The sequence below is a fragment of the Clupea harengus genome, unplaced genomic scaffold, assembly GCF_900700415.2.
Source record: "Clupea harengus unplaced genomic scaffold, Ch_v2.0.2, whole genome shotgun sequence".
Classification (NCBI taxonomy): Eukaryota; Metazoa; Chordata; class Actinopteri; order Clupeiformes; family Clupeidae; genus Clupea; species Clupea harengus.
Window position 1 is genome coordinate 25,380 of NW_024879950.1, and position 24,593 is coordinate 49,972.

The window sequence follows — 24,593 nt, forward strand, 5'->3', positions numbered from 1 at the left end:
ATAACGGTCTGATTTGAAGCATTACCTAACTCAATCCCTTACAATATGTCCTACAAAGGAACTAAGATGCAACATATTAATCTCCTGCCTTTGTCAGGTATTCATTTGCCGTTAGCAAAATACAAACATATACCTTATCTCTACGCTCAACTGGTTATGTACTGATTGACCTGGGGAAGCACCCGGATATTTGACATGTGGCAATCAGGATTCAGATGAGGCAATACAGAGACACGGGTCTGTCTGGATCAAAATCAGTGTTTTTGTTTATAGATGACAACAACCCTTAAAAGCAAAAAAGGAAGATGTAATGGGAGACCAAGTTAGAAGGACTCATTTATTGCTAATGCGTTACTTGACATCTCATTTCAACTGACTGGAACAGTCAAAATGACAATTCACTAGGTGATCACAGCAGAACACTTAACACCTGTTAACAGACATCGCTGATTAGACAAATTTAATAACGATGAAACATAATGGGACACGGTTCCCTTTCAGTTAAAAAAAAAGACGAGAAAGACAGACATAAAAAGCAAAACACCAGAGTGACATTTCGGCACTTAGCAGTAGTTTTCCCCCTCCAATACCTCGGTCAGTGCAATGTTATGGGTTTGTCATTCATACTGGGCCATAGAGCGCCGCAGCTCTCCCTCTCCCCCTCCCTCTCTCCCTCCCTCCCTCCCTCCTTCAGCAGCACTTCTTCCCTCGCTTCCTTCTCTCTCGGTCCCGGTGGGAGTTGATGTTGACCGTGTCCTTCTCTCGCTCCCTCTCTCGCTCCGCCCGGCTCTGGCTCTGCTTCTTGGCCCCCAGGACCATGTTAGTGAAAGCCATGAACATCTGCAAAGGGATAGAGCCAAGAGATCACATCACACACAGAGGCACAGACACAGAGGCACAAAAGCATCACGAGATACATGAAGCAAATGCTTTCTTCTAACAGAACAATGTAAATAATAAGGAACTGACCTTGCGGTATAACTGGGAAATAAAGTGACATTTTACAAGTAACTATTTATAAATAGAAGTGTGAGAAACAGGGTTTACACTGGATGCACAGACACGGGCACGTGGTTACTACATGCTAAACACTGGCCAATAATGACTGGCTGAATGCATTTTCATCAGGACCAATGCAAGCATGTCTGTCATCTATGACACTCACCTCCTCTACATTAATGTTTTCCTTGGCACTTGTTTCAAACACCCTGACCCCCACAGACTCGCCAAAGCGCATGGCATCCCCCGTTTCCACTTGCCTCTTGGTGGGGTCGTCGCTCTTGTTCCCAACTGAGGAGGGAAATCAAGAGAAGATTTAACACAACACCAGGCTGCCCCAAAGGGCTCAAAATATGATGTCCAGAGTTCCCCCTCCATTTCCAGAAGCAGAAACTGTTCACTGTGAGACCACTTTATGGACACATAGCAAGAACTGAGTTGGGTAGCTGCTCTGACACCTGTAGAACATGTTTTAGGTTCATTGTTCTCCTGCAGTCATGTAGTCCTTTAAACAAGAAGTGAATGTCTGAACACATAGGTATAGTGTTCCTGCAAATTAAAGTTGCTCTGTAAATACATGCTCTTATAGTGTGTACCATAGGGACCTATTAACATCAAAGAGCTATCTTCTACAAGTATAATATGATACCCTGCCTGGCAACCAGCCACAATGAAGCTCACATGGCATTCAGACAGCTTTGTGGGTTGTGGATGGGGGAGGGTGGCGGCAGTATATTGTGACAGTATTGCAGTACATACACAGACTTACCCATGATCTTGCAAACATTATCACAGTTTTGGGAGATCTCGTTCAGCCATCTCTTGACATTTACAAATGATTCAGGATTTGTAACATCATACACAATAATAACACCATGGGTGTTCCTGTAATACCTGGGAGAGAGAGATAGAGAGAGAGAGAGAGAGAGAGAGAGAGAGAGATAGTCAACAGGAAAAACGGAACAGGATGAAGGCATTAGTAATATCAACACACCCATGTATACACATCCTGGGAGAGGTCTACACAAATTACCTGCCAGTAACAAAAGTCTACTACTGGCCCCAGCAATACTTTATATACTCTATGGTTACGCTTATACTTTACTTCCAACACATAAGGAGGGAAGTGTTGGAAATACGACTTGCAAGAGTGCTGTCTTTCTGTAGCTTTATTAACTCTCATCAGTATGTCAGCACCTGCCTTGGCAACAGTTAACTATGCGAGGTGTTAGCATTTGATTGATTACGTGGAGGTGATGGTCCGAAATCGTTCTTGTCCAGCTGTATCCCAGATCTGTAACTTGACTCGTTCCCCTGCGATGTCTACAGTGCGGATCTTAAAGTCTACTCCGATAGTAGTGATGTAGCTGCCTGCAGAAATCAAGGGAAAGACCAGCAGACATCTCATTCAGCATATGTCTCTCTTTGCAAATTTGGCCCCTTTCTTCACCATGACATGATCAAAATGATACTAAGTATGCATGAACAGGGAACACTTACAGTGTGACACAAGCCATTCCAACAGTTTACTTGCCACTGCCCATTCTTACTATGTACAGTATATACACAACTCAGCGATGAAACATTTGAGTAACATTACGCTTACATAACATGACTTAATATTAGTAGAACTAATATGCCAGTCCCATGCTCAGAATGAGTGTCTGGGCGGCCATGTAAAAAAGCCTCCTGCTTCAGTTACTTATGGAGACCAGTGGGCAGGGTCAGCCATGTGGCCACAGCTGTAGTCTCAGAGGACAGAGTTACAGATGTGGCCACAGAGGACAGAGCTACACATGTGGCCACAGCTGTAGTCTCAGAGGACAGAGTTACAGATGTGGCCACAGAGGACAGAGCTACACATGTGGCCATAGCTGTAGTCTCAGGACAGAGTTACAGATGTGGCCACAGAGAACAGAGCTACACATGTGGCCATAGCTGTAGTCTCAGAGGACAGCTACACATGTGGCCACAGCTGTAGTCTCAGAGGACAGAGCTACACACGTGGCCACATCTGAAGTCTCAGAGGACAGAGCTACACCTGCCCCAGGACCAACACAGCAGGCTGCAGCAGTGACGGACATGATCACCTACAGTAAACTGCACCAGGTGCTCCTGAATGGATTTGTGAGCTCAACTGCCAAACTGCTACATCCTGTCTGATGTTACAGGATAGAGTATATGTACGCTGATAGAGCACCTTCATTTAAGGCTGCTTAAGACCCCTTCACAGTATCAGCATTCAACATGCACTTTCACAAGGAGTAACAGTTTAACAGGGCATAAACTGTTAATGGCCCACTAGTGAAGCAAAAATTACTTGCAGCACAGAACCCTTAAAAACAATACTCCTAGATCTTTAACAATACTCCTAGATCTTAAACAATACTCCTGGATCTTAAACAATACTCCTGGATCTTAAACAATACTCCTAGAGCTTCATGTTAAACCCTACTGGGAGCAGCATGATCTACCACAGGACAAAGTAAAACAAAATACTTTCCTATTTCTCCCATCATTTGCTTCTATCCCAAACCATTTTGAAGACACCACCGTAGCATTTCTTTCCTGCACAGGAGGATGTCTTCAGGGCTGACTACGCTATAGGTACAAAAACAGAATGGGTTGCCGTTTCCCAGACTACCTTCGATGTGTTTTACTAGAGGTAGTTTGGGGGAAAGTGTCTACTAGATTCAAGTAAACACAGACAATGAACATTTACGTGATTCAATCTTAAAACTAGACTTAACATCATTTTTATTGTTACTCGAGAAGTAGGGTTTTCTATCCAAGAAACTTTATAACCACACCCTGTACACTCATCAGTCACAGCACACTCCCATTACAAACATGCACACGCGCACACACACACGGACACACGCACACACACACACACAGAGTTTGCTCACCCGAGAAGGAGTTGTCAGCAAAGCGCAGAAGCAGACTGCTCTTCCCCACATCTGTGACCAAGAGAAATGGATGTGAAGGAAGAATGGATGAGAGTTTGTCCTATTTCACCTTGCATAGGAGCGCTTTTGGTCAATTTGCATTCTTTCTGAGGACTACTGTATCCGTGCAGTAAAACGAAAGTGAAAATATTCTAACCAGATTGGTAAACAGGAGGGAGACCGCTGAAGGAAACTAGTCCAAATAAAGTCATAAGACATGGGCCAGCACTAAACTATATTTGAAATAACATGCATAATCATATTCTGTTTTGTATATCCTAGAAGTAGTTGTCAACAAAAGCCTTCTACCCACTGCACAAACACTTAAAGGAGAGCATTAGGTCATACTTCATTTACTGGAAAGAGAAAGTGTGAGCCAATTCCTCTCACATTTTAGCCGTATATAAAGGAAAATGGCTCCCACCAGTTTTTGGAGCGGAAATCGAGCTGTGAAAGCGGAGTAAATGGGATCGCTGGCCTCATTGCAGCCCTTTCGACTTCCTCTTTGCATGACTGAGTTTCCAGTGGGACTTGTTATGAAAAAAAAACAAGCTCTGGACCAATTTCCTATGAACTACTCATGACAGATAGGACAAAAGCGAAGGCTACCTCTACATGGTAGCAGTGACCTGACCCACCCCTTATGACCAGCTACAGAGGTGACGGACAGAGAGGCAAACCAATGGAATTAAGCTAAATGGCTTTGGACATCTTGATTTGGAAGACCCCAAAATCTTGTTACTACATGAATCTAACCACACCATTTATAGTATTTCAGAAGTAAATACCTTGTGCCAGGCTCAGAAGCAAAACCAATTTGTATATGGACATGAAAAAACTAACAGAACAGAGACAAATCATGGAACAAAAACACTACTAACTGGAGTCTCCGATGATGAGCAGTTTGAAGAGATGATGATAGTCCTTCCCAGCCATTGTGCAGCGCTGTCCTTCCTTGTTAAAAGCTACTTAGCAGCCCAGCCAAGTTCCCCTTGTCTCTCTCTATGTCCTTTTCCCTGTGACCTCAATGTGATGGACAAGTTGGTCCATCAGAGCTCAACTGTAGAAAAGGGTGGCTCATCATCTCTGCTGAACCCAGAACATCCTCTCCTGTAAAATTCCAGTTTAAACATCCATCCAGTGACAAATGACTGACAATAGGCAGTTTTGGTTAAGTTCATTCAGATATCATCTTCTACAAATCTGCAGATAATACTGAAGTCTTGAGCAGCAGTCCTTTCCCACATTAGTACAGGAATCCAAACTCACGCAGGCATGTTCCAGCTTGCTCCAGGTTGAATGTCTCCCCTTAATCTGATGTGGAAATACAGCCTTTCCAGACTTCAAGAGTTAGTGATCCTAAGTTGCTGTGTTTTCACATTCAGCATCAGGCTGACACAGGGTTCTTGACCAGCAACTGAGTAATGGATGCAAAATAGGTTGAACTGAGGTCACCAACAAGTGGGCATCAGTGACAGCTTGTGTTTATTCACTTATGTTTACAGGGCAGGGTAATGCGCAGTATGTTCCTGTAAAGACTCAGTTGGACAACGAATCTGTAGTGCTGTAGACAATGCTGCCAGTTTTACCGCCTGTTTCTCTCTCTCTCACCAAATCTCATCTTGCCATCTCTGACATGGGGAAATAGAGGAATCCAGTCACAAGAGCAAACATCCTCTTCGTGGTGGTTATTGGTGGTCAGCCCCTCTACAGGTTCCAGGTCCCTGCCCTATGTCCTTCATATGAGGTGAACAGTCAGGCTGGCGTCCTTGCCCAAATCAAACCTGTAGAAGTGGGAGGTTAACAGCATGAACTCAAAGCAGGTTAAGGAATGATCCGTTTGAGCTATCCGCAATTTATTTCTAAACGAAGAGGCCTCGGCTTTTTAATACTTTCGTTGTTGAATGCTGTCCTCGGTGCCTGTGCACTGTCCCCCGGAACAACAGCTGCGCTACTAAATTTAACTTTTCCATCGCTGGGTGCGCTGCGTGCACCCTCTCCCTTCCTTCAATCATTAAATATAGCTGAAGGCAGACGGACCACACCTAACGCATTTAACGACTGAACGCACAAGCAGAATAGGTAGGGGGTACGCTATTGACCGTGGCAGGCTACCGTCTCTGGACTTGAGCTTAGAGCAGACAGTCAAAATAAAGAAACACACACCACGCGCGAGGATGCATTCCAAAATCAAGAGTTGGACACAAACCTCTCACAACAGATACGAAAGTATCGTTACTTCCGGTCAATCGGTGGAAAACACCTCGAACACAAGACAGAATGAGAAAAACAATACTGTAAAAACATTGGTGTTTCCGAACTTGCTAGAGGAAGTCTCCAAAAGTAAGACTGGGATGAACTACGCCCGATTTCTTAAAAAAAAATACTGGAAGTGAAACTAACGACAGTTACGTAGGCTACGGCAAAGGACTCATAAGTCACACACAGCTAAAACAGTTTTGTAATTAAAAGAACACTTGTAAACAGCACAATTATTCTTGTCTCGTTACCAGTGGCTTAGTAAGTGTAGCCTACCTACTTATAGAAACCTGATGAAATGACTTGCGATATTAGCTTACCGTAAAGTCATTTCATTGTATTAGTAAAGTGCCTGCCAACCTAGGCCGGGGAATTGCTAGCCACTGCGAACTACGTTGTGTTTTGATTTTCAACTGAAGTAGACAAGTACTCTATCGAGCATTAGCGGTGTTATCACTTTATCTACTACCTAACGTTGTTGTTTGTTCAAATGTCTACTCACAGGCCTAGTCATTTTTTGCTTTACAGCGGCAACGGTCCTCTTACCTTTGTAGTCAGACCCGTAAATCGGCAGTTAAGTATTTCAGTAAACTAGTATGACAGCAGGCGCCGAACAATCAATGAAGAAAGAATGCGGAATCACAATAAACAACATTGTAACAGCAATTATAAACCGATAACAAACTACGTACTTGAAGGGCGTCGTGGTTGCTAGTGATCGGGATCTGTAAAGTCGCTGATCTTGTTTTCCTACCGACCACGAAGCGTCTATTGTCCACTTAGAACGACTGGGCTCCTGGGATCAAGTCTTAGGAAAGTACGCAGTCTTGGAATGACCAGAAGGTTCACCGGGCACCGCCTCTGCCCGCCGCACCTGAGTGTTGAGTCACTATCATCTTCATGGGTTCTCAACTCCTCCCCTGTTGTTTCTCAACCTTCTCCTGTTGCAGTTTACATAGGACTCCCAAACTGCATTTTTTTCTTGCTGTCTCGTATTTGTGTGACGCACAGATTATTATAACAAAATCTTCTTTGATTTACATATTGTGTAGTCTAATCTCTAATCTGTTCATCAGGTTGAAATCGCTTTACCATCAATCCATCAGGGGGGTATTTCAAGTAGGTGGTTTAGTGACAAACCTGGGTAAATCAACTCAAAGTGGTAAACCTTCTAATATAAGAGCCCTATGGCTACATTCCCCTAGCAAAACAAAGCCAATGGGCTCTTCTATGAGGATATTTACCACTTACTCTGATTTAACTCACCCAGGTTTGTCTCACTAAACCACGTACTTGGAGTACCACCCGGGATTAAGTCGTTGAAGGCCGGAAATGCACCCTCCTACTCCTCCAGAATTCCCGATTGCAAACTCTACTAGTGGTCACAAATTTCCTTACAGAAACTGTGGTCTTGATTCAGCTTCAACCTTCTAAGGATGGGTTTTGTTCATGTATTCGTAATAGGCTATCAAACATGTTAAATGGCAGTCTTTCAAACAGGAGGCTGTATAAAAGGTCCCATAAGAGGATAAATGTTGTCTCTGTTCACAGGAAGAAGGGAATCTATTATAATTACTAAATGGTCATTAACAAGAATAAATAAAAAATTACTTAGCAGCCTATTGATTTCTTTGACCAGAAATCAAGCTTTATGCGTGTGCACAGATATGCAATGCCAAACAAGACTCTGAAAACGAATGTATTTTATTACATATAAAAATAGGGTACTGTGAATTCACAATAAGAATCAACTTCCCAAGTTGACGATCATGTATGAGGGCAATGATTGAGGTATAAAGCCCCCAAGATTCTAGAAAGACAAGGAGAAAGCTCTGTAGGACAAGTTGGTGAAAACATCAATATGGTCACTGCTGCCCCCCAGTGTCATAACCTGAAATGAGATATGAGATGTCAGTCACGAGCCATGAAGTGAGTACAAAGGAGCAGTCTGATGTTGACATAGACATACAAACTCACCCGAGATTCAGAGGGGTGAACGTTCAGAGCCAGGCTGTTCAGAGACGGGGAGGTGCAGGGGATCTGAGCTTTGACTTGCCCACCCAAGAAACTATGGTACAGATACGGCCCTTCACCCACTGATAAGATCTAGAAAAATTAGGGGAAAAGGCTTAGATACATCCATGCATCAACACATAAAACATATAGGGCCAAAAAATATCCTCCATCAGAATGCATACAAATAGTAAGAGGCTAAATGAAGCTAATGGTATGGCATAGTTTTTACTGGTTTTAAATAGTATGCAGATACAGCCTCACCATGTCCTGGTAAAACATGGCATCACGTTGGCAACCGGAGATGGGGAAGACTGACGTAGGAGACATGGAGCGCAGGTGCCAGAGAGATAGGGATGGGCCTCCTCCGCAGAGCTTAAGAGGCGAGGAAGGAGAGACAGACAGACAGACAGACAGACAGACAGACAGACAGACAGACAGACAGACAGAGAAATAGATAAGGGGGGGGGGGGGGGGGTATATGGTTTCAGTGAAAATATTCTTTAAGATTTTATCAATCTGCAGTAAAAAAAACAGACTAACTGTAGTCATTTTTCATGTAAAGGACACCACAGAGAACAGACAAAGACTCCACAGTGAACAGACAAATAAATCTTAAACAAGAACATACATGTTAAGGTGTAAGATTGTTGTCTCTACTTGGAAGCATGTCCACACAAACCCTTCTGATATCCCCCCCCCCCACACACACACACACACACAGCTCCTCCAGCCCTCATCCCATGAACAGAGCCTGTCTGTCATGGACACAGCGAACAACCCCCCAACCCCCCCTTTTCTCACCATCCAGTCGGAGTCTGTGGTCAGGCAGCTGATCCATCTGCCAAGCTGGGGGCGGGCACATTCCTGTCATAACACACAGGCCAAGATGGGGAGGGGGACAACGTTTGTCTCTGTTCTCTAGTGATGTTTGTTTCTCTGCTATTGTTACAATCACACAACACGAGACAGCAACAATCATCTACGGTTAATCTTCAACCTATAAGTCATTCATTATGGTTATTGTCAGACTCCTCAACCGCACCATCATCCAATGATCCAACAAGTAATCGTACCTGATATTTGTAAACTTCGATGCAGTGTACGGACTGTGCTGTCCTAGAATCTGAGAGGAGATGGTATTGGTTAGTGAATAGTATGCACTAGTCAGCTGACATAAGATGCTTAATTTTTTTTTTAAATAAGTCAGAACCACTTGACAAGTCAGAAGGCTGGTAAATCACCCCATATCCGCACTGCACCATCCTCCCCTCCAGACAGGATCTCTCCCTCCCTCTCCCTCACCGTCAGGCAGTGGATGTAGTCACTGTGGCCCTGCAAGACCGACTGGACAGAAGGAAGGGGTGGGAGATGGCAAGTTACTTGTGATGTGCATGGACAGCTGAGAATCACAATCAGAATCACAAGTGTGTGTATGAGCAAGGCAGGGACAGATACGGTGTGGGTGTGCACAGGTAGGAGTGGGGGCCTGCCATCATGAAAAACACCTTTATCAGGACATTTCAGTGAATACTAGGAGAGAGACTTGCATTCAGACCTTAAAGATGCCACTCTCTAGGTCCATGATGTGAATGTTATTGTCTCCACCACCAACAATCAAGCTGTTGTCCTGGAAAGCAAGGAGTCAGAGAGATAGGGGAGAGAGTGAGAAAGAGAGGGAGAGAGAGAGGGAGATAGAGGGGGAGAGAGAGAGAAAGGGACAAAGAGGAGTGAGACAGAAGGCATTGTTTTCTTTAAAACCTGACACTTCCATACCAATGCTCTGCTTTAAGTTGGACATGGTAAATAACAGCCACTTTACTTTCTCCTACGAATGCTACTTGATAAATGTAAGACTATTTAAAATGTGCACATGCACAAAAAAAACAACAAAAATATATTACTGAACTGTGATGACATCAGTTGTAGTGTTGATATTCTCCCCCCCCCACTCGTGTCTCATTTCATTTGCTGATGGAGACTCATCATTCACAGGGGTTTATGCACCCCACCCTCACTTTTTAGCATTTTTCTAAATTATGCAGTGGTCGGAGATAAGCTCAGCGCTGGGGCTGAATTTACACTTTAATTCAACACACGGCAACCCACGACCCATTATGCTATGCTAGAGTCCCCTAAACTCACTTTAGGACCGAGTGCCATGGCATTGATTTCAGGAATCTCTAGACTGGTTCTGGAAAAAAGAAAGCACAATAACTCATATGACAGCATGGTGAAACATATACATTCTTTTTTAAACAGTATACACCATATCATAAACTCTATATATATATAAATATTCTATACAAGCTATTTACAGCAGAAGTAATCTAGTACATTGTATACACAACTTTCTGTACAACTACATTAAGCATCATCTTACTTGTAGTTAGGCCTTCTTGTCCAAACAGCTTTTGAGTTCTAGAGAGAGGGAGAGGGGGAGAGAGAGAGAGGGAGAGGGAGAGGGAGAGGGGGGGAGAGAGAGAGAGGGAGAGGGAGAGGGAGAGGGAGAGATGTTAGGGCAACTTTCTTCCAGCTATTGCTGATCTGGTTTGAGGCAACTGTAACATCATTTAATGGTGACTCACTGAGTGTCCATCATTGAGAGACAAGATAACTGGGAGAACTTCTGAATATCATTCAGTTAAACAGTGCTTATAGTACCACACATTACTCAATTCTCATACTGATGGTGGAACTAAATTAGTCTGACTCTGAAATGATGCAGATCTAATTCTACTCCAGACAGACTGGCCTCAGCATTGGCCAGGTTGCACTAAGGGAGGATGGTAATACAGTTTTGTTTGTTTGTGCAAAAATCATGACATTAAAAGTATCTGTGTCTGGTATGGTATGTGCTCCCTTCTGAAACAGACAGACATTTTGTAAGAGAACCAACTCAACGCAGATCAAGTACAAAACATGGCGTGCGAACTCCAAAAACACGTAAAATTTCATTGAAGAGCCATTTCACATGGACATACATTTGTGGTGTGTGTTCTCTCTCTCAACATTACTATGAAGATTATAATACCGCTCCAGCCTTACCCTTTTGATGAGTTCAGACCAGTTCCAGGCGCTGACCTCGCCATTCCCTGCACTCAGAAGCTGGCTATCCGTGGACAGCAGAGAAAACACTGGGCCCTCATGAGCTGAGACAAACAGACCACAGGATGTAGAGATTGTGTCAAGTGATCGTATAATGGATACGACAAAAGGACATAAGCTGACAATCAAATACAGCTTCTGTAGTGGTATGCTGACATGGTGACAGGAGATTTGAAACTCACCTGTGAAAGTGAGGACTGGTTTCTGACTGAGCTCTGTTGCTTCTGGACTGAGGGCTGCTGTTAGACTACATTTAGAAAATCAAAGAAGCATTACAAGCTTTCATTAGGTCCCGACTGACAAATGGGCTGACAGTGAAAGTCCTATGGGCATAACGACTTGCAGCATGGAAGTTCACAACAGAGAAATCAAAGCCAGTGAAGCTAATTTTGTTTTACTTTTGGAGTCATCACAGTACCTGAACAATGCAATATTTCCATAGTTGTTCCCTACTGCTAAGTAACGTCCACAGGGAGAAAAGCTCTGGGAATACACCGTCACGTGGAGAAGCTATAATCACAAAAGGGTTGTATTGGTCAGTAGCCTATAGCTTGGAGAGAATGGCCACGGACAGTCAGTAGCATTTCACCATAGTTTCTAGACACATCAACGTAACCACATCGTTATGTACACAACATATTTAGCACACAGCGAATATCCATCATTTAAAAGTTACACTTGCAAAGATTGTAACAATCGACATTTATCAAACGTCAGCTAGCAGTCATCGTTAGTCAGATAACACTAACGTCAGTACACTATTCCATCGACAAATTATCTCCTTCCAAAAGGATTGCATAATTGTAATAACTGGCAACCTTTAAATATCTTAGGATGAAAATGTACCTCAATAGGCCCCATTGTTGCAGTTAGAGTTGCTTTTGTTTTTTTGTGTGGACGCTCGCCTCCATTCAAACACCGTCGCACAAATTCTACGGAGGGAAACGGAAGTGGCTGCTTTGAATTGTGGGAATTGATGTCTTCGTCAGTTCCCGAAAGTAAATTAGAGACCTTCAAGAAGCTTGAGTAGATGCAATAAGGTTCCCTTTTACTTTTTGCCGAATATACTGAAAACGAATAATGCTATAATAATAGTAATGCTAAGAATCTTTAATATGTGCCAGTCCACAAACATTTTCAATAGGACCATTTGACAAAGGACAAACTAGAAGTATAAAATTCTGAAAGAAGAAAAAGCCAACACTTGTTTCCAAATCCAAATTTTGATCATGCCTTCAGAATGACATTAATGTTAAAAGTCTAGGCATTTTAATGTTTTGACAATGATTAGAGGTTGCACATTTAAATCAATGTTGCGGAATTTGGGTGTATCCATACTTACATTTATCTGGGCAAATAAGCTTTCCTTAGTGTAATACACTTCATCATATAACCAACAACTATGCCCTTGAAATTAGTAAGAAATTACAAATCAAACTACATGAAAAGAAACATGTAAGAGACACAAGAATCTTTATTACTTAATAATCATTATTTTTCACAAAGAGAACAGAAAGGGTTGCCAGGTCTACTCAGTCATGGGTACAGCACAATGTCCATTCAGTGAAAGCCAAATTACAGAAGTCATATCTACATTCATAACAATGAAAGGTCAGAGGAAAAAAAATATGTGTGTTTGTGTGTGTGTGTGTGCGTGCGTCCAAGTTTTGTGTTTGACTCGCACCGTTCACATGTGTCACCATAATACAAAAGTGAATTAAACCATCACAGATCACTAAGGAAAATTCCCTAATGTCCTTATTAGCCACCCATTCTCAACCCCAAAAAACGGCTAGGTGGCACAGTCCAGTTTAGCACATCAAGAGCTTCCAGAAGCATGAAACGGGACAGAAGTGAGGGGACGACGGGTAGGACTGGACTCATCTCCTCCGTTTACTACTGGGGGACCGGCTCCTGGACCTCCTGCCTCCACTCCTGATGAAGAGAAGACAGACCAAGGAATCAGAATGGGCATGTCTGTGGCACTAGAACACAAAGTCAAAAACACATCAGCAGGTTAAATGGGCTTCTGACCTGCGGGGGGGAGGGGAAGGGCCACCTCGGCGCATTCTCATTGGAGGAGAATAGCTGAGCGAGCGGGAGTCTCGCAGCGAATCAGCTGGCACCCTTTCAGGTCGATTAGGGCTGAGGGAATAAACACAGGAACATCTCTAAGACAAGTGTCTGTTTTCATGCTATTTTGCGTCTGGCTTGTATATATACACGATACTCTCAACTACTCAAAAATGTGGTTTACAATTGCAAGATCTTGCAGATTTTAGATGTGCAGACTTTGATAGTAAACTGATGATCTGGAGACTTATCAATTATATAAACTTTCACTGAATGGACTGCATGTTCATTTCTTAGGCCAGGGTACCATAACAAGGTGCTGAATGAATGGATGGATGTTTACAGACGAGCCTGCAGGATTCTCGTTCATGATACCCACACTCAAGACGGGCTCTGGTTATTTAGGAAGTAGATTGGACTGGAGGTTCTGCTTACAGGGGGTGGCAGCTGTTGCTTGTAGACATTCTTTTAGAGGCTAGACATGGTTTGGTTCCACAGAGTGAATGGAGTTTGCGGGTGCATATGAATTGTACCTTTTTTTGGCCTCTTTCTCACTGGCTGATGAAGATGAGGAGGCAGACTTCCTGCGTGGTGCGGCGGCATCGTCTCTGAAAGTGGGGAAGAAAGAAATAACAGAAATGAACAGGGTGTTGAGAAAAACATTTCAGCTCCTGAGACACATATGGCAAAGCCCTTACCCTTTTCCTTTCTCCGGCTCCGAGTCTGAGCTGTCTGATGACGAGGAGGATGATGACGAGGACGAAGATGACGACGATGACGAGCTTGAGCTACCTTGCCAGCTCTTCTTCAGCTTCTCTTCGATCCCCGGCTGGCCGTTGACAGGATTCTTTGCCGTGATTGGCTGCTCCGCCTGCTGGGGGGACAGCGCTGCTGATTGGCCCCTGCGTCCGCCTCTCGAATCCCTGCTCTCTGCCGGGGACGGGGCTGGGGCTGGAGAGGGCAACTCTTTGCCTTGTGCCTTGTTATCTGATTGGCTGGAGGGAGCTCGTCTCTCCTGAGAACGGGACCTTGTCCTCTCATCAGTCTCTCGGTCCTGATCCCTCTCCTTCTCCTTCGTCTTTCCCATCTCCCTCTCGGAGCCGGGTTTCAGGGTTTGTTCCTTTCCAGCCTTCCCTGCTTCACACTCGGAGGCGGCAGAGTCGGAGTCGGATGAGGAGGACGATGAAGACGAGGCTGACCCGATGCGAATGGGTGGGGAGGGTGCTTTGGCCTGGGGACGTCCTCTCTTCTCTCTCTCTTGCTCTCGGGTCCTCGCTTGTTCCCGTTCTCTTGATAGCGAGCGACTGCTTCTACGCCGGTATCGGGGAGATGGAGAACGACGGGACCTTAAAAAAAAAAAAAAGAAAGAAGGAAAACGTACTCAAACAAACAGATCTTTAATCTGGAAAAATTCCCTCTGTATAATGTTGACTCTTATGCTGTATAGGGGAGCCCACAGCACCCTCATAAAGGTGCTCAAGATTTGGGTTTTATAACAGCAACCACTCCATATGAACAAGTTTATGGCTGCCAACATCATTGGCTCCAAGGCAGCCATCCTTGGCCACTGCCTGTGAAGGGGAAGCCTCACGTGGCTGGAGACTACCATGGTGAAATATGGACTCAATATTCCATTTAATTTTTTGCAGGATTTCTGTGTTTTTTCTTCTTCTTTTCTCTGGTTTAGGTTTGATCAATTTCGTTATCATAAAATCTTCTGTGCAATCACAAAATGTACTTAGGATATAGGCTACTGTGCCTTTTTGGTTTTATGGTTATCCTAGGTTTTGCTCCAATGACCATGAGATTTACAGAGTTGTTGTTTCATCAATTTTGACACAGGCACATCAAAATGTTGTTAGAGACAGCTACCATAGCCACTCACGGGCAAAACTTTTTACTTAATGAATTTAACACGTGTTTAACACATTAACACAAGGTACTGGTGGTGTCAACCAACTCACCTGTAGGGGGGGCTGTTGTGCTTCCTTGGGCTTCGAGACCTACTGCTCCTCCTGGCCACTTGCCTATCTCTGCTCCGGTCAGTATCTCGTTCTCGGTCTCTGTCTCTATCCCTCTCCCTATCTTGTTCTCTCATTCTTTCCCTGTGTTGGTCTCTATCTCGTTCTCTCTCCCTGTCCCTCTGCCTTTCCCTGTCTCGCTCCCTCTCCCTGTCTCTCTCTCTGTCCCTCTCGCGATCTCTGTCTCTCTCTCTGCTGCGTTCTCTGCGTGGTGAGCGAGCAGGAGAAACTCTCTTGGGTGAGCGGCCGCGTGAGGCATCCTGGTACTGCCGAGGCGGGGTGCGCGCGTCAGGAGACACTCCTCTCCTCCTCCGGTCTCGGTCCCCTTCCCTCTCCCCGGCGGCGAGGCGGTACGCGTCCCTGTCGGAGCCCTCCACTCGCCCCCTGCTCTGGGCTTTGGCCGCGTCTCTGGTCGGCTCGGCGGGAGAGTGGCGCCCTCTCTGGGCTGCGGGTGGAAGTGGAGCAGGAGGTGGAGGTGGAGGGCTGCCACTCTCCATCTCTGTGGGTGAGTACCTCTCCTTCCCCCGTTCCTTCTCTCTTTCTCTCCCCTTCTCTCGGTCCCTGCTGTGGTTGTCCAGCTCTGGGGCAGCGCCTCGCTCCTGGGCCCCCTCTCGGCCGGGCCGCCCTGCCCTGCCTCCAGCCCTGTCCGCGGCACGGGGAGGAGAAGGAGAGCCGCCTCTGGCTGCCTGCGTGGGGCTGTATCGCTCCCGGCCTCTTCTGTCCCGGGGTTCCTCTCTCTGATCGCGTGTGTGGGCCGGAGGAGATGGGCTGCCCTTTCGAGTAGGCACGTGTTGTTGTTCCCTCTCCCTCCCTCGGTCCCTGGTCCCATTCTCATGTTGAGCTGGTGGCACAGGGGGAGCTGGGGCCGACGAGGGGCCACCCTTCTTCTCTGCTGCCTTTTTCTTCTTCTTGTCGTCAGAGGAGGAGGCAGAAGACGACGAGGAGGATGAAGAGGAAGATGAGCTGTCACTGTCATCGTCGCTGCTGCTGCTATCACTGCTGCTGCTGCTACTGCTGCCACTACTACTGCTGCTGCTGCTGCTACTGCTACTGCTCTCTTTGGCTTTGCCCTTCTTCCCTGGCTTCTGCTTGGCTTTGGCCTTCTCAGGACTCTTCCTCTTCACCTTCTCTCGGCTCTTCTCACCCGCTTCTTTTTCTTTTCGGCCCCGTTCCTCTACAGCTCTCTCCTTCCTTGCCTCAACGGTGCTGTCCCTGTCTGGAGCGCCCTCCTGAGAACGATTCTTGCTGAGGCCGGAGTCTTCCTTCTCCTTCTCCTTCCCCCTCCCTTTCTCTCGGTCACTCTCTCGCTCCCGCTCTTTGGGAGTCTCCCTTTCCCTGGCCCTCTCATTCTTTCTCTCCTCTTCCCGATCCCTTTCTCGCGGTCTCCCATTGGCAAGGGGCGAGCGCCTTGGGGGGGTGGCAGAGTCGCTGTGACGTTCCCTCCGTGCCTCCCTCTCTCGGTCCCCCTCTCGTCCTCTGGGCGGCGGAGAGCTCTCCTTCTCCCTCCCCCTCGGCCCGTCCCTCGGTCCGTCTCTCGGCCCGTCCCTCGGCCTGCCCCGCTCCCTGTCCCTCTCTTTGTCACGGTCAGATGGGGCCTTGGGAGATGGCTCCCTGTCTTTCCCACTCCCTCGCTCCCTCTCTCTGCTCCGTCCTCTCCTGGCGGGCTCCCTTTCCGGGGAAGGAGACAAGTCCTCGCGCCGCCTCTGGGGCTTGTCTTTCTTCTTGTTCTCCTCCTCTCTCTTACGCTCCTCATCGCGGCTCTTGCCTTTCTGGCGTCTTGGAGACGGAGAGAGGGAGGAGGAGGAGTTGTCGTTTCTCTTTCTTTCCTGCTTCTCCTGCTCCTTTTCCCGTCCTCTCAACCTCTCCCCACTCCTGGATCGCTGAGCTCCATCTCTGTCCCGGGAAGGAGAGGAGGATTCGTGCCTGGTCTTTTTCTCCCTTCCTCTTTCCTGGTCTCCTCCTCTTTCTTTCTCTCTCCTCTCTCCATCAGAGGGACTGAGGTGTCTGGATGGTTTCTGGGAGAAGAAAGTAAAGAGAGAATAAAAAAAAGGACACAAGTGGTCATGATTATCCAGCATATTCTACAGACTTTGGAATTTGAATGCATGCCTCATGAAGTGCTAGATATGGCTGCCATAGATGACAACACGCATGTCCAGACACAACACCGATGACCCTACCTCTCGCCCAGCTCTTCTTGGAGGAGTCCCCTCGCTGCGGCCCCTCCCCATCCTGTCAGGGGAGCGGTCCTTACGCCCCTCCTCACCTTTTCTGCCCGACTGGTTCTGCTGTCGCTCTCTCAGTGGAGCAGGAGATGGGCTAGTTACAGAAACAGAAAGAAAAGACATATATTATAGAACATGTGGTGGAAAATACCCTGGAGTTGAGGGTTCTATAGGAACTATTCATTATACACTAATGGAGTTAAGGGTTCTATAGGAACTATTCATTATACACTAATGGCAGTGACAGGTGATCAGGTTTCAGGTTCATGTTTATGAGGAAACGGTGAAGAAAAATCATTTCAAGAGCACAGCTACAGGTCATTCACAAATTGCTTCTGTGACAGACGTTGAATGAGAAACACTGAATTGTTGAGCACTATGGCTGTTGCTGGTATGAAAAGGTCTGGGACTGAAGCACTAAGTCTGCATAAGACAGCTGTGCTACCTGTGAGCAGGGCTGGACGACGCACTGCGGCGTTTACGATTCTTCTGAGGAGGTTGAGTCTCGTTTTCACTTGTCTTCCTCTTTCTCGTCTTCTTTGAAGTTTCCTTCTCGTCAGAAGAACTGAAGGGAAAGAATGGCAAATACCATTTACATTCAGTCATTTAGCAGACGCTTTTTTCCAAAGTGACGTACAAAGGAGAGAACAATCAAGCTACGAGCAATAGAGACCTAGTTTAACAATAAATACTATTTTACATAAGAAATAGAAACAACGTGCAGGAATGGAACTTCCCAAAACACAGCTGGTCCAACAGCTCAAGCAGGTGTCCTGCACAAGTCCCTTACCTATTACTGTGTTCCTGTTCAGATTCCGCCCTACGAGATAATAAAGAGGTTGGTTGAGTAAACAATAATATATTTCATCAGTGCCAAGGCAACAGTACGTTTTGGTTACTAAATGCAACATAATATATATGAGCAGGTGTAATTTAAAGTGGATAATTGCTGGCCGTCAGTTTCTGTTCCTGAAATAATTGAGGTTTGTCTCTCAGATAAACACAGGTTAACTGCACAAGGCAACTGCAGTCAAAAGAACAAAATAAACTAAACATAAACTACAAAAAGAAACCTTTTCTTCTTTTTCTTTTGAGCTTTCTTCTTCTCCCGTTGGGGAGATGGGGAGGGACTCCCTGAGCTGAAACAGAAACAGTAAAAGACATGGTCAAACAAACGTCAGGCAATTCAAAACAGCCAAAGCAAGCACATTATCCTCCATTTATTCACCACGCTCACCTTTCTCTGTGTTTGTTTCTCTTTTTCTTCTTCTTATGACTTTGTTTGCGTTCAGTGGAGGAGTCAGACTCGTCTGATGGCTCTATCAGTCTAGAAAAAACAGAATGAAGGAAGATCAAAATCATTTCAAAGCAATAAATAGATATGTATAAGGCATGGAGTGAGAGAAATGTAATTCATTCCCTATCCCGATTCCCACCCCACGCTTTCATTCATTCCCTATCCCCACCCCGCGCTTTTAAATCATTCCCTATTCCGATTCCCACCCCACGTTTCCATTCATTCCCTATCCCGATTCCCACCCCACGCTTCCCATTCATTCACTCACTGGTACTTCTGCTTCTGCAGCTTCTCCTTTTCCAGTCTCTCCAGCTCCCTCTTCTCCTTCTCCTGCTCCCTCTTCTCCTTCTCCCGCTCCTTGCGATCGGGATGGAAGGATGAGCCATCCACATAGTCGGAGCCGATGCCGAATGCCTGCCTCAGCCGGTCGTTCTTCTGCTGGTTGGCAGCAGCCAGCGCATGCGTCTCTGTCACACTAGAGGGAGGACAACAGATACAAAAGACAATCAGAGAATAGACAGAACATTTGGAGAAGGCTCCTTGACTATCTGTATAGATTGAAACTTGGAGAGCTAGTGAGATGTGTGTCTGAAGAAGAGGACTTACTTGGGACGCTCTGTGGGAGCGGGAGCAGGCTCCAGTTTCTCCTGCAACATCATGCGGAAACTGCTCACTTTCTCCTCAATCTCTTCAGCAGAGTACCTGAAGGAAGGAGTACAGGTCAGCGTCAACGCTACTCTATGCCCTTCCATGTGCTCACTGGTACGAGACACCCAATATCTACATGACTCCACAGATTTTCTCTTAATTTTAATAACAAATAAAAGTAGTACTAAATCAGATATATCATGATAATCCAACAGCGTAGCCTCTGGAGGCTTTTATTTTAGAGGCATCAGACTGGACAAGGTTCGCTCCCATTCCATTCTGATGAGGGATATAGTAATTTAAAGGGTCAGTGCAACATGTGATACAGCAGATTCATATGTGCTCCATGAGCCCTACACCTTACCCTTGCTCCTCCATCATGTCCTGCAGCTCAGCACACTTGACCTCCAGCTGCCTCTTCCTCTGGTGCTCCAGGATGTCGGCGTTGGGCTGGCGGTTCAGCTGGTTGTCCAGGCGCTCGCGGTCCTTCTCGTCCGATGCGCGGTCCTCGCGTGGGCGCTTGGCACGCACGGTTGACAGGTTCCGCTGCACGTAGCCATTGGTGCCACTACCACGTGGCGTGGTAAGGCCAATCCCGTTATACATTTCTGCTCTGGAAGACCAGGGGAAAGAAGTAGGGGAGAAGTTTAGGAGCACAACCAGTAACTAAGAAGAGAGAAGAAAGAGAGGAAGCAAGGAAATTACTGGTCAATTGGTACACTTATGCTACAAGTTGCAACTGTTTGGCACAGTCTATTTAACAAATATTAATGTATATTTTTATTTCAATTGAAACATTCAAAGAAATGTAGCATAGGCCACAGTCGTCATTAAAGCAATCTATCCCGAATTTAAATTTCAGCTGAAAACACCCATTTGCCGCTTTGATTTTTCTTAATTTGGGCCTCAGCATTATACTGGAAGTAGAGGTATTCAAATTAAAATGTGCAGCACACAGTTCACAGTATTTTCACTAACTTTATCATGGTCTTTCCACACAGTACCCTACTTTTGTATGAGCTGTCCATTTTTCACATAAATGTTTTATGAAAAAGCTTGGATGCACAGACTAGTTTAAAAGGTTTCATATTTCATGAACAAGCAGCCTAACTTATAATATCGATTGGCTCTATTTCTTACGCAATTATTGCCGTGGTTCATCTTTTGAAATAGCGATAGGCATCTGTTGGGTAGCCAAAAATATGATTACCATACAGAAATATACCCCCTTTTTCCTGGGAGTTGTATATAGCCATTGTAAACCTGCCCAGTCAAGGTTCTGGAAATGCTAAAACTTTTTTGCATTTTTTTTGGAATTCCCCTTATCAGTCCTGGAAGTGAAATACTTTAGAGTACCACATGGACTCAAGGTGCCTGCTGTTGGTAAAAATCACCTCTCGGCCAAATTGCGTTAGCATGAAAAACACACCCCTGCCAGATTGATATCTCCAATTTCAAAACTACTACACGAATACCACCTCCACTCAATTCAAACCTTAAATGTCCTACAACACCTAGATTAGTGCTCCATAGGCCTTGATGACTGCTGTCTAAAGTTAATCAAGCGGTCACTGATGATAACTTATCCCGAAGTACCGATCCAGTAAGCTTATGAACAGTCGTTGGCGACGATACAAACCTATCGAATTGAGAAAATAAAAAACAAAAAGGCCGATCGGCAATTTTAGATATTGCTAGACTAGACACGCGTCATCCACGTAAACAAGTTATTTACTTATACATTATTGAATTAATGCATGGCATAGGGCCATAGACACTGATATGACCACGGCCGACAAAGCCAACCTGTCGATTTGCTAGCTCACTAAAATGATCAGAAGCCGACTCAGTAACGTTTTAACATTAACTAACTCGATAGCTAAAATTAATGCTAATAAGTATCTGCCAACATATTAGCGCGTTTGTGACTTACAATGAAAATGGGCCTTGTAACCTCAAATAACTTCGTCATATGGCACGCAAAGCTAGCAAGTTCACTTAGCTATCCATCTTCTACTTCTGAGATTTGTAGGTGGCATTTGTTAACTCGCTAGCTAAGAAGCCTATCGCGGAATTATTAGAACTAGAGAAGTTAGCTGACATGAGCTAGCTGGTAACTCATATATGTATCATCAGATCTACTTACTTGTCCAAATTAACAGCGCTGGCCTCAATAATCAGATGGACGATAAATTGTCAATATACCATACAAACAACAAATGCGAAACAAAAGCACTGAGAAGGAAATAGGAATAACATGGCCGATTCTTGGCTATCCACTAATGTAGCTATAGCGGATAGCTAACGTTAGTGTGTGGTGCTAGTCATTGTCCTATGTCACAAGAGTTTTAAATTGAATTAATACGATCACCCATGGATTCATTAATTTGGAGTTTTATTAGAACTACAGCATATATGAGAAGACAGAAATGCCTGTTATCTGGACTGGCAAGATCGCAAAGCAATTTACTAGCTAGCTGGCCAACTAGGATAGCTAGCTAGTAACTTCAGTAAAATGCAACTGGAAACCAACGAGTAACGTTGGACACGCACCTTAGCAAACTTACCTCTTTTGTTTTACAAAGAGAGAGAATGAAGGGTGGCTCTTCGCTCACTAACTAAACGATGTTGTTCCCGATAATACAGAAGGGCCACAACTAAAAACAAGAAATGTAATTCTCAAACACGTTGCTAGCTACGGTATACGCGCGCGGCTAACTTGAACGTCATAGGAAAGCCATGAAATGACCCACAAGGCAATGCGCTTGGACTACAAGTCTATGGGGTGTTCATGGTGTTACAACTGCACCGAAGTTGTGCATAACTTTGGGAGCACTTAGACTTTGTTTATTTTTCTGGCATGTACTTAGCCATCTCAGAATGTAGTAAATTAAGATATTTGTACAACCTGATTCTATTTTGCAATTTGGTACGCCTTGCTGGTCTATCCTCTTGCCTGAACTAAACTGACAAAGGAACACCGGTGTCGATATTGCAGCCTTGAAATTGATACATCAATATCGTATAAATCAATGTTACCCACCCACCCTCCATTGCGATGATATGGATTTGATAGTAAGATAATATTGGATAATATTATATGGATTTGATAGTAAGATAATATTGGATAATATTATCAGTGTTGCATGTGTGTGTTAGGATGCCTTGGAAATGTAATGACATTTTTTTTTACTTTTTTACTTATAATTACTCAAGACATCCTTCAACAACCCCATGTCAGGGAATAGTCAGTCAGTTAATCATTAATTTGTCCCTGTGTGGAACTCTGGTGGATGTTACAACATGACTTATTGTAATGTGCCAATAGTTTAACAGTGATTTTGTGCCCAATGAATGAAGTGCACTGTAGAAAAATACAATGGTTGTAATGGTGTGGTGTGGTGAACATGGAGCAGTTTTGCAAAAACAAGTGTCACGTAAGGTCAGGCAGAAAGGCCTGTGTGCAGAGACGAGTGTCCAGTAGGGTCAAGCAGTTTTCGAAAATCATCCTGGGAGTGCAGTTTATGTCTACAGGTGCAGGCTGTCGAGGACGGCCAAGTATTCATGAAGAGGTCTTTTCATAGGGGATGCAGACAGTCAAGGACAGGTGAAAACAGGGTCTCAGACGCACACACACAGACACACACATGCTCACACAAGCCACCATTGTCTTGAAATGTTTCTCGGCAACAAGTGAGCAGAATATTCTGATTGGCTTGACTTTGATAGGTGTTTAGTTTTCGATTGGAAAAGCATAATGTTAATACGACAGGAATTGTAGTTTACAAAGTAAGTGCACTGATCTTTGGCAGAGATGCTCCATGAACCACCACTCAAATTGGCTGGAGGTCTGCAAGATTGAATAAACTTCAGTTCATCGCATTCGGTCATCTGCCTCTCATTGAAATAGCAGCTTTAAGATGTGAAGAAATGAGTTCGCTGCAACATAGCACCATATAACTTTGGATTTAATTTTCTCATATAATGTTGTCAGTATCACCATCAGCACTCCATTTTGCCCTGACTCTCCAGGACAGTCATGAATTGTACATTACAATGCTGCTCATTGACCTCAGTTCAGCATTTAACAGTGTGATCCCTTCCAAGCTAATCTGCAAGTGCAGCCACCTTGGTATCAGCACATCCCTCTGCAACTTGACATTAGATTTAGTCATTTAGCAGACATGGTCTGCAACTTTCTGACAGACTCCAGTCTGTTAAGTTATACAATCTCTCCTCCTCCACTATCGTCATGAACACCGGCGTGCCACAAGGCTGCGTGCTGAGCCCTCTTCTGTACTCCCTGTTCACCACGGTGGTAGGTCTGATCAGAGACGACGACAAGACGGCCTACAGGGATGTGTTCAGCACCTGGCTGCATAATGTGCTGACAACAACCTGGTGCTTAACACCCAGAAGACCAAGGAGGTCGTCATGGACTTCAGGCGAGCTCTGAGCCGTGCACACACCCACATCTACATCAACGAAGATGTAGTCGAGCGTGTCTCACCTAAAGCCCTCCATCTTGGTCAAAAAGGCACAACAGCACTTTTACTTCCTACAGAGCCTTAACAAAGCTCATCTGTGTCCCAGGATACTGGTGGACATCTACTGCTGTTGTGAGCTTACTCACAAACTGCATCTCAGTGTGGTATGGCAACTGCTCCATATCAGACCGTAAAGCACTCCAGCGAGTGGTGAAAACTGCCCAAAACATCCCAGGCAACGTCACCCACTATCGAGAACATTTATCACAAGAGCTGCCTAGGCGGGGCGAGAAACAAGGATGTCATGGATGCCTCTCATCCTAACCATGGACCTTTAACCCTCCTCCCTTCCGGCGGGCATTACAGGAGCCTCCGCTCCCGCACCAGTAGGAAGCAGGAAGAGCTTCTTTCCAGAGGCTTTGACCCTGCTGAACTCCACACCACCACTCCAATAGCATCATTGCACTCATGACTGCACTGTATACTGTACTTTAACAACCATGTATTCTGCACTA

At 45.1% G+C, this 24,593-nt stretch overlaps 3 protein-coding genes across 8 annotated transcripts; all 3 read right to left on the reverse strand.

Annotated features, from left to right (window-relative positions):
- Positions 1 to 323: 323 nt before the first annotated feature.
- si:dkey-16l2.16 (ras-related protein Rab-35) lies at positions 324 to 7,388 on the reverse strand. 3 transcript variants are annotated; one of them, XM_042705726.1, is made up of 7 exons: positions 6,899 to 7,388; positions 4,829 to 5,731; positions 3,909 to 3,959; positions 2,247 to 2,370; positions 1,769 to 1,893; positions 1,166 to 1,290; positions 324 to 840 (listed from the first exon to the last, which is right to left on the reverse strand). In XM_042705726.1, exons 2-7 carry the CDS (start codon positions 4,881 to 4,883, stop codon positions 691 to 693), a joined length of 630 nt encoding a protein of 209 aa, XP_042561660.1. In that variant the 5' UTR covers positions 4,884 to 5,731; positions 6,899 to 7,388; the 3' UTR covers positions 324 to 690. The 3 variants fall into 3 exon arrangements, with proteins under 3 accessions (XP_042561660.1, XP_042561661.1, XP_042561662.1); XM_042705727.1 differs by lacking the exon at positions 6,899 to 7,388 and adding an exon at positions 6,157 to 6,858; XM_042705728.1 differs by lacking the exons at positions 4,829 to 5,731; positions 6,899 to 7,388 and adding an exon at positions 3,503 to 3,600.
- Positions 7,389 to 7,891: 503 nt separating this feature from the next.
- On the reverse strand, positions 7,892 to 12,299 carry thoc6 (THO complex 6). The gene is made up of 13 exons (XM_042705724.1): positions 12,174 to 12,299; positions 11,746 to 11,837; positions 11,510 to 11,574; positions 11,268 to 11,371; positions 10,603 to 10,640; positions 10,365 to 10,413; positions 9,778 to 9,849; positions 9,464 to 9,566; positions 9,296 to 9,345; positions 9,024 to 9,086; positions 8,484 to 8,594; positions 8,184 to 8,312; positions 7,892 to 8,097 (listed from the first exon to the last, which is right to left on the reverse strand). Exons 1-13 carry the CDS (start codon positions 12,186 to 12,188, stop codon positions 8,017 to 8,019), a joined length of 972 nt encoding a protein of 323 aa, XP_042561658.1. The 5' UTR covers positions 12,189 to 12,299; the 3' UTR covers positions 7,892 to 8,016.
- A 484-nt stretch (positions 12,300 to 12,783) lies between these two features.
- srrm2 (serine/arginine repetitive matrix 2) lies at positions 12,784 to 22,344 on the reverse strand. 4 transcript variants are annotated; one of them, XM_042705716.1, is made up of 14 exons: positions 22,159 to 22,343; positions 19,956 to 20,204; positions 19,550 to 19,645; positions 19,212 to 19,418; positions 18,884 to 18,973; positions 18,720 to 18,785; positions 18,437 to 18,466; positions 18,092 to 18,211; positions 17,602 to 17,740; positions 15,365 to 17,436; positions 14,099 to 14,746; positions 13,934 to 14,008; positions 13,362 to 13,472; positions 12,784 to 13,262 (listed from the first exon to the last, which is right to left on the reverse strand). In XM_042705716.1, exons 2-14 carry the CDS (start codon positions 20,195 to 20,197, stop codon positions 13,208 to 13,210), a joined length of 3,951 nt encoding a protein of 1,316 aa, XP_042561650.1. In that variant the 5' UTR covers positions 20,198 to 20,204; positions 22,159 to 22,343; the 3' UTR covers positions 12,784 to 13,207. The 4 variants fall into 4 exon arrangements, with proteins under 4 accessions (XP_042561650.1, XP_042561652.1, XP_042561651.1 ...); XM_042705718.1 differs by having other exon boundaries at positions 22,145 to 22,343; XM_042705717.1 differs by lacking the exon at positions 22,159 to 22,343 and adding an exon at positions 21,738 to 22,103.
- Between the last annotated feature and the right edge of the window lie 2,249 nt (positions 22,345 to 24,593).